The following is a 9,459-nucleotide window of genomic DNA, read 5'->3' on the forward strand; positions in this document are numbered from 1 at the left end:
GTAGCCAGGAATCATTGTAGCTAAAACTTAATTTCCCACTCCATAAAAGCCCTTGAACAGAGTAATCGTGTTTTGTAGTCAAGAGGATATTAAAATTTGAAATGAAATGCATTCAGGCCCCCAAGTGAGGTTCAGGTGGATTGGATCAAAAAGAAATGTCAAACAGTCCTTTCTTTAGATTTAAAACAAGGAGATTTCACATCCACACTGCCCGTAAAACTATCAACTAGAATACTATAGTTCAACATGAACTGTACAACATGCTCTCACAGATGCATCATAATACTACATGTTCCCAAAAATTATTTTTCAATATAGCAATTTTCAAATAGACCAATGCCTTGTATTTATACACAGCTTTGACAAATACAACAAGACTATTTATAGTTTCCCTATGAGATCACTTTCACCTCTTTGCCTGAAATTTCTGAATCGTTTAGGAAAATTATTAAAGTTGAAGCAAGAAACTGTTTTGGGCATAAAAGAAGCACCACCACGATATTAAAGGAACATGTTACCAACAAATTTAGATTTTTTTTTTACAACAAAATTGTTCCACATTTAGTCATTAAAACAGGCTATGCTACAAATTCTAAGTCCTCTGAAAGAAAGACCTGGAGCGAGTGTAGAAAAGAAGAGTGAGACTGGGAATGACCTTTCTGAAGAGCACTTTAGAATACACTTCAAAGGTTGGATGTGGAAAAATAAATTCAATACAAAAGAAATTCATGGCTGATGCATTCAGATTCTACATAATGTAACATATCAGGTTTTTGTGACCATATGAAGCCAGTTTACAAGCAGATGAGGACTTCTTTGACATATATCATGCACAAACACCACCAAGTTAAAGCAGGGGGAAAAAACTAGAGACTTTTTAACTTACAGATGTCATCCTGACAACACTTAAATCACATTTTATTAAAATGGGATAATGTGATCAACAAGTAAAATTGAAAAGTTCATGACGGGAAGGACAAAGTTTCAACCAAATCAATATTTCTTTTCAAGAGAGAGAGCAAAAATAATTAAACCAGCTTGAAAGGGAAAAAAAAGATTGAGAGAGAACTTTTTGATTCTTACACAACTGTTCCAATACCATCCATAAGACACTACACAAAACTACTCTTGACAACAAAAATACCATTAATGATATGGGTTTTCCAGACAAAGCAATTTGAAAAATTCATTCCCTAATCAAAATAAACTTAACTGAAAGGGTAAATAATAAAATTATTTTTCACTGAAATTCTAAAGTTGTCATGTGCTTTCAAAATGTAAATTACATAATTGAGTCTTGAATTTCAAACCTTTCTATTCTAAATAGATCTGTTAAAGGCCTTGGGGCATAAACCAACAATATAATATTTCTGTAAACTTTAGAAAGGCTCAAATTAAACTAATTTTTTAGCCTGTCTCTTTCAATTAAATTAAAGCGACAATTACTTGGAAGTTTTTTCATTTGCTTGCACTTAGTTTCCAAACAAAAAAGTTTTATGCCAAAAAAATCATACACACCGTATCTTCATCAGACAAAAACTATTTTAGGGTTTTTTTTTTTAGTTAAGCTCAGTAGAAACCCTCTGCTCCCCCTCCCCTCCCCCCTTAGGATTCTAATGTACTCAAAATAACACTCAGACACTCCACAAAACTTTTTCTTTAACATTTTGCACCTTAATAAAAACTAGTACTCAAAGTGATAAAAGAACTTGCAAACACAAGTTTCTCTGGGAAAAGTCCTAGGCTAAAAAATATTTTCAGCTAATTGCAAATTAAAAAAAAAACAACAATTAAAATTCTATTGACAGTTGTTTTTGTTGCAAAGCCTAAAACTTTCAGGGTACACATTCAATAAATTATTAATCAGAAGTAATTGATGATGTAGAAACATTGGATTAGCCTGTATACATCAAGCCACAAGGACTAATCAGCAAAACAAAAAGAAGTCACCAACTGAATAGTCAGTAATTACTGACAGTAACCTTAATAAATTTAAAAACAGAAATATAATGCTCTCACCAATCCTTTAAAAGCAAATAAACAAGTGCTGATTGAAAAGCAGCATGGATGCTTTGGTTAACACATATTTACATATAGATTACAGGATTTATATTTTCATGGTAATTATATATCACAAACCTAGACACCCTTGCATTGTTTACTGACAGGGTGCCAAAGGCAATTAACAGATTTTTAACACCAACCAGGGGGAACTGCTCAGTAAAATATCAAAAAAGGAAATTGATCCACTATGATTTGCCTCTCTAAGGGCAAATGAATGCACATCTAGTTATCATAAGTTTAGTTTATTTTAATTTTTTTCTTTATAATAGAAAAGTTTAAATTTATGGTTATTTTTAAGTTCTAATATTTGAAATTTTACCATACTGTCAAACAAGGACAGACGTGTGCTGTTCATGAGAATTTATGACATTTTTTCTTTTAACACAAAACTGACATGTATTAACTATTTCAAACATTTTAACATTAAAGGAGTTAACCATGCAAAGCTAAAGAGGCTTTACTTACCGGTATGAATAATAACCTTTAATTTACTGTCATGTGTTTAGATTGAAGTTTAAGGTCCATAGCAAAAAAGTTTTAATTTAACAGACAGAGGCAGTGGCAAATAGGATTGGTAGAGCCAATTAAAGCAGCAATGCATCCCTAGTGAGGTTGAATTTTGAGGAAATGAACAAAATGTCAAAAAAAAAAAACAAAAAAAAAACCAGGTGCTTGCCAAAGATACATCACTTCCAAAGAAGTTTATGTGTGTTTTTCAACCAAGCCATGCATGGCTCCAAGATAATTTAACTCAATCAAGTTTAGATTTTTTCGGAATTGAAAATAGGAGCAGAGGATTGGTATCATGAAGAATTTAAAAAGGGGAGTTTCAGAGGGTCACTGGACAGAATTCAAAGGACCAGAAAGAAATTTCTTACACATTAAAATTCAAGTCTGGGATAAAATTATTGAAAATTGGGGGAAAGAACAATGAAGAAGTAATATTTGATGTACACTTACTAAACAAAACTGTGCAGTTCAAGGCAGGCTCCAGGAAAAACAAAAATTACCATTTAATATGCAACTAAGTCATAAGAAGACAAGATAAAGACTTGGAGTTAGGCACTTAAAGTAGTGGAGTGATTCACTGTAGGATACAGACTAGAGAGGTTACAGAATAAAAACAGATGCATCAGTGCAAACTGACCCAAGGTGTGTGGGGAAGATTGGGCAGAAACTGTTTCCCAATATGTTCTTTGGCCAGCTCATTAGCAACAGTGCACCTCTTGGCAATCATGACATGACAAAAGTCCAACAAGACAGTAATTGATTTGTGACATTGCATAGAAAAGGAGTTTTTTTGCAGTAAGTCCAAGATGAAGTCAAGAATTATGACAATGTTAATTAAAGACTGAGATTTTTTTCAATGCCAGTTTCCTGCTGACTAGTGTTAATTTTCTGAGACAAAATGTGAGGGGGTGTGGGGGGACAGGGGTGAGCACAACCCACAGATTATCCTTTGGAGTGACTAAGCTCTGCCGCCTGTGGAAAAAGATCAAAGACCATCAAGACATCAAGGCAAGAGAATGAAAAAAAGTATCGCATGTGTACAGACCTCAGGACCTAGTGCAAGAGTCTTGAAGTCTTGTATCAAGTTGGTAAAGAGAGACAGCCCCTGTCCTTGCTGCAAGAAAGTTGAACGAGTTAATATGCATTTCATAAACTAAGGTCTGTGCACATAAGAAGAAAGACACACACAGAGCCTGAGGCTGAGTTGTACTAACAATAATGTCGGAAAGGCCGGAGACCTTTGGCTGAAAGAAAACAAACGCAGACATCAAGATAACTTAACATGCATGCTGGAATAATTTATGATAGAGTTATTCCAGGGATAAAGGTTACTTCAGGCATAGATAAAGAAAATTACTACAAATAGAAAATAGACATGTATGCTTAGAGCAAATTACTTTCATTTTTAAATCAATGATTGCCAAGGTGAATATTTTGTAAGACAGTTGTTCTTTCTCACCTTAAACTCATAAAACTTATTATTTAAGAAAATTGTTACTTCAAAGTAAAACTGTTGATAAAAAATTCAATTGGTACAGACAGTACATCTAAAATATAAAAACTGTCCACCGAATAATCATGGTGGAGCATATTTTAGACGTTCAGGTTAACTGCAATTGCAATATTAGAGGTAAGTACAAATATCATTTAATATCATAATATCAAGATCAATATTATCTTACTCAAATATCAATAAATTCAGAATATAATCTGTGACTACCAACACTTTCGTGTAGGGTATGAATTAATCAAACTTTCTGCCTAAATACTTGAACAGCCTATTTCAGACAAGAATACAATGAACTACATTGTACGAGGCAAAGGAAATAAAGAGGGACAAAACTAAAATTGGAATAAGAACCACAAGACAACTTCTCACAACTGAGAAACAGCGATCTACTGCACAGCATGTTAGCCATTTGACCTCAAGTGTGATCAGCATCCACTTTCTCCTTACATTATCACCCCTGAATCACACATTAAGGTTACGAGAATAAGGGAAATGCTCACCAACTAAAGAATGATTTTAAAAAGCTCTTGATTGTTAATCAAATTCTCCCTGTCAGCACCTTAGGAAATGTATAGAGAACAGTATGGAGAATACACACACTGATATTAGGGTGGAAAACATTCAACTGCCATAGCTAGGGGCAGGGCTGTGGTCTAGCAGTACCCAGTGACTGCTGGTGCCTTACTTTTACACTTGGGCAACTCAGGAATCTTAGTTTTTTCATAAAAAGCATAAACTGGGCACCCTGGGTTTCACAGTTTCATAGCACTGGGCTCCTTCCCATTCTTCTTGAGCATAGCCTAGTTGGGGGCATGAAGACGAACTTCATCCTGTGTAACCAGTTTCATGTGATAATTTTACAACTGGATATAGCAATTACACAAATGACAGCAATTACATCATCAAGATTTGAGATATATATGATTCAATGACTGCAACACCCAGCTTTCCACCAATCAAACAATTAATATTTATTTAGATGCTTTTAAATTACAAAAATTTGTTATTCACTTCCCAGTTTGTATATACAGAGAAGGGTACAAAAATGCCTATTTCTTCCAGGTAAACTTGCCTAAATTTATTTTGTCTATATAAGCAAAATTTTAGCGTGATTGACAAGAAAGGTTTTCAGCATGCTTTCCCTTCTATTGAGAAACTTTCCAGCCTTAGTATCACTAGCAGTGATTTACCTCAGGTGACCAGACCAGAAAAAATTGTAATCACAAAATTTGAAAGCCTTTTCACTCCTAATGCACAATAACTCCTAACAGTCAAAAGAAAAATGAAAAACATTAACTGTTGGATTCATGACCACAATTAATGCAGTTTTATACTTTTTTAAATTTAAGAATATTTTTTCCCAGCATGTGTACAGTATTTACAATCAAAACAAAGTTTAAAAGTATTGTATCAATTCATCCAGACATGCTGAGTGATAGTAAATCTTGGTAGCAGAACAATAGGCCAAAAAAAGATGCTTGCCAAGAAAAACATTTTCCAGGTTAAATTAGGCACCAATTTTTGTTAGGAAATCAACTTGAACCTCAATTTATGAGACAGTCCCCATTGCATAATTACCATCAACACTTGAACCATAAATTAAGACTGAACTCTTTTAACAGGTGCCTCACCAAAGAACTGCACCAAGATAAACACATTGCCAATATTAGCATAACTATAGCAATTAAGAATGTTACTACCAGAGGGGAATTCATTTATGAGTTTTTTCTAAGCAGTGTTTCAAACTCTTGGCTGGCATTGTTCAAAAACTAAAACATGTAGTCTAAACATAACTCAGTGTCTTTAAGTTCTCAACTTGATGCTAAAAAAGTTCAATCAAATGAACAAAATGAGGAAAAGGATTGTATAACTGCAAGATGCACACCACTGTGAAATTTCTCTAATGAGATATGCAAAAAGATTGTAAAAAATTTGATGGCAATTTAGAGAAATGTTAAATGTTTTTTTCACTCACAGACAGTCAGAATATACCCCCTATAGATCTTACTATCAGCTTTGGGAATATTAAGGGGAAAAAAATTCTATCAAAATGTTACAAAACAAACAAAATAGTATTTCAAATTTTGATGTGTTACAGTTTAAACCATATTCTTGAATTATGATGAGAAAAGTTTATATAACCGCTCTTTGAAATAAAGGGTTGAAAGTTAATCAAAAACCTCCATCAGATAAATTAATGCTGAAAGCATTTGGTCAGACAAAGAAACAGCCTTAGGGTGAAACAGAGTTAACAAATACAACTGACAAAGAAGTGGGTTAATTGACCAGCAAAACAGTCGCTATTTTAAAACTCCGTATTATTGAAAACACAACTTAGCTATAAAAGTAAAAATAAAGAGAGTTTTCCAGAAGAGGAGGAAAATAATTTTTGCACCTCATCAAATTTCAAGGAAGAAATTCTTCACTTTTTAATTAATGTTTGGGTTAGTTTGAATTTTTAATAGATTCCCAGACATAATTGCTATCATTTATCAGTCTTACAACAGTTGCAAATCTGGAACATGGAAATTTGGCAAGTTTGTTTCACGTGAACAGATAACCTTGTACACTTTTTGAATCAAGTATTAGCGCTTAATTTCAACCACAAAAGTAACCAACAAATCAGTTCTGTCTAGTTTCCCTGAAATAACCTTTCCAGTGAACTTTAGATCTTATCAATCCCTTTTTAATGTATTCTATAAATGGCTTTATACTGCGTCAGCAGCAGAGACACATAACCACACTAACTGGTTGGAGTGATGAGAACATTTTCAAGTGCTAAGCTCACAAATGTAAGAGGTAAGATGAAAAAGCAAAGGAAATTTGGATAAGGACAACTATTGCTCAATTAATACAGCTTTATAAAAGTTTAAATTTATGTTATTGTAATTGTGAGAGATGGGTTAAAAAAAGGAAATTATCCTGTGGTTAGGGTGACAAATAATAAGACAAGATATTTGGTTTTTGATGCACTTCTGCATAATCAATGATAAAAAATGAATGAAGCTACAATCTGTCAAAATACACTTCACTCTTTGCAAAAACAAAAACTATTCTGAAGTTTGTGAAATGCAAGTTTTAGATTACAATGTTAAGGGGTTTTCAGCTAGACAGGTTTTAACAATCTGGCTGGAAACAAAAATAAAGGGGAATTCTTATGCTGAGAATTATGAATACTGATCACATTTTAATAATAAAGAGTAAACAAGATAATTTTTTCCAAGCTCAGAAAGTGCACATGTGAACATTTTCCAGTAAAGCACACACAGAAGAGCTGTGCAGTTGTTCAACCAAGTCTTAACGCAAGACATATAAATCAGTAAATGTAGCAGTGTTTACACAAGGCAGGTTCTTTAAATACAATGCTTCATGGGGCTGGAATGTTTTGATCTTGTAACTATTATGAACAGGGAATTTCCACTGTGACTACATGTACACTTTAAAAGAAATAAAGAAAACATTCTTGGTAAAAAATAATGGGGAGGAATTTGGAGAGTTGAAATTTTGGACATGTCATTTCATAAGCAAAATGTTTGCCAAAATAAATGCTGGGTGGGTCAATGATATTCACCTGTACGTCACAACTGGTGACAAGCATATCAAAAAGAAAGTACTGGTCGAAAATTTCGCCATATAAATTAAGCCATTTTCCACTGATTCCGATATAAGAAAAGTAAACTCTCAAAGTACCCTATAATGTTAGCGTCCATGGGGATTTACTAAACTGCCTTCAAACTTGCATATTCATAAAAATTAATCCGCCAAGCAGAAGTGGGAAAAAGTTACTAGGTAAAATCTAATACTCCGAGGAATATCATCCACACAACAGTCTGTTGCCCCTCAAAATAATCCGCAGGAAATTTTCGCTACAGAGTTGTAATTGCAGATTACTATTTTAAAGTTTAAGCCACCATGGACAAATGATAGATGGAGCTTACCGATAAAATTGTTCAAGCTTGAGCGAATAAGAAATTCTAATAAAAGTAAATCTACAAAGTGGAAGTTTTTAAAAATACATGAGCGAGGAAGCCTTTAGCTGTCAACACTGTGTTTACTATCAGCTCTGCAAAACCCTTCAGCAAATGTTTTAGAAGATCTCGAGCCTTGAAATAAAATCTTATGGTGTAAAATTGTAAGAATAAAATCATACTTTGACTTACCGAAGTCTGAGGGCATCGATGCAAGAAATTGTCGAATAATCCAATATAAAGGAGGAGAAAAAAGTAAAAAAAATATTCAGTTATTTTAATCTGAGCGAAATCAAGAACCACAAAGGTTATCCTCTACTCATCAAAAAGATCCTACAGTCGTTTAAAATTATTTAAAAATAAAGAGAAAATCTGAATGACGCCTATGATAACAATAGTATCTGTTACACACTTCTCTGTGTGGAAATCGCTAAAAGAATTTCTAAAATTCACCTGTTTTGTACCAGGAATAGTAACTTGAACACCGCATCGTGCGCAGACTTTGAGTTTACAATATTTGCACTCTTTTCCGGCACCATCAGTAAATTTAGTCTTGTGGCAAATTTCGCAAACATTGTCCTCCTTTGGACCAGAATCCACTTGTGCTTGACCAGTCTTTCTTTCGACCCGATGTTGATAACTTTCCACCTCCTTCTGTAGGGATCTACAACAAAAACATGTCAAAGTATAAACACTTGTTTAATTTCCAGCCAAGCGTGAAAAAATAGCGGAGAACTAAGCAAGCTCAATATAATATAGTGACCAAACGAAGTTCAAACGATTACTATTCGTAAACGATATCATTTTACCTAAGGAATAAAATTAAACACGCCGAAAAAAGCAGCATTACCTAACGCCATGATGGCGTTGTGTGTAAAATTTTAGTACTGGAGATTTAGCTTACAGTTGCAACTGGTTTGTTTCTTCTTCCATTTGTTTTTGCCGTTCCAACACGGACTGAATGATTTCCTTTTCCTCCTCGGTCAAATTCGAGAGATCTGGAGGTGGAGGAGATGCCGGCATTCGAAAACCAGCCATTTTTCTCATCCTAACCAAGGAACGTCAGGAAAAACCTTGCGTGAATTTTTGAGGATTCGCCTCAGAACAGCGAACAAGTCCGCGCTAAACAGATATTTGAGCTCCTAATATACTGCAAATCGCTATCTAAGTTGATGCTTAGGCTTCCACGTTTCCACTTCCATCGTAATTTTTCATTCATTCTTTACAAAATTCTCCCCATGCCCAGCAAAAAATTCTTGTTAAACCCACAACACTGCCTATTCCGAAGGAAAGACTTTACATTTATGCTAATTTCAGCACCGGCCGAAGGCGCAAAAATCGGACATGTTCGGAAGCTGTCGGTAATCTCCGGAAAAACAGTGCAACGAAGCAACGCGAAGTAGTAAA

The 9,459-nt window shown here is 34.2% G+C and overlaps 2 protein-coding genes across 2 annotated transcripts in view; both read right to left on the minus strand.

Moving 5' to 3' along the window:
• The window catches only part of LOC111343416 (uncharacterized), a 31,066-nt gene extending 26,172 nt beyond the window's left edge, over window positions 1–4,894 (minus strand). Inside the window, 2 exon segments of the mRNA XM_022950588.2 lie at window positions 3,620–3,688; window positions 3,789–4,894. Of these exon segments, the coding sequence (XP_022806323.2) occupies window positions 3,620–3,688; window positions 3,789–3,842 (123 nt within the window). The 5' untranslated portion in view covers window positions 3,843–4,894.
• Window positions 4,895–5,030: 136 nt separating this feature from the next.
• Window positions 5,031–9,459, minus strand: LOC148736600 (regulating synaptic membrane exocytosis protein 2-like). Its single transcript, XM_088747696.1, has 3 exons — window positions 8,957–9,459; window positions 8,506–8,716; window positions 5,031–8,250 (listed from the first exon to the last, which is right to left on the minus strand). Exons 1-3 carry the CDS (start codon window positions 9,097–9,099, stop codon window positions 8,074–8,076), a joined length of 531 nt encoding a protein of 176 aa, XP_088603822.1. The 5' UTR covers window positions 9,100–9,459; the 3' UTR covers window positions 5,031–8,073.

The sequence above is a fragment of the Stylophora pistillata genome, chromosome 2 (genome assembly GCF_964205215.1).
Source record: "Stylophora pistillata chromosome 2, jaStyPist1.2, whole genome shotgun sequence".
NCBI classification, from domain to species: Eukaryota; Metazoa; Cnidaria; class Anthozoa; order Scleractinia; family Pocilloporidae; genus Stylophora; species Stylophora pistillata.

Bases quoted from the DNA above. Each gene is read 5' to 3' on its own strand.
- LOC148736600 (XM_088747696.1), bottom strand. From the start codon at position 9,099: ATGAGAAAAATGGCTGGTTTTCGAATGCCGGCATCTCCTCCACCTCCA. The intron at 8,717-8,956 runs GTAAGCTAAATC...TTTTTGTTGTAG, and splicing joins GAAACAAACCAGTTGCAACT to ATCCCTACAGAAGGAGGTGG. The intron at 8,251-8,505 runs GTGAATTTTAGA...CGATGCCCTCAG, and splicing joins CTATTCCTGGTACAAAACAG to ACTTCGGTAAGTCAAAGTAT.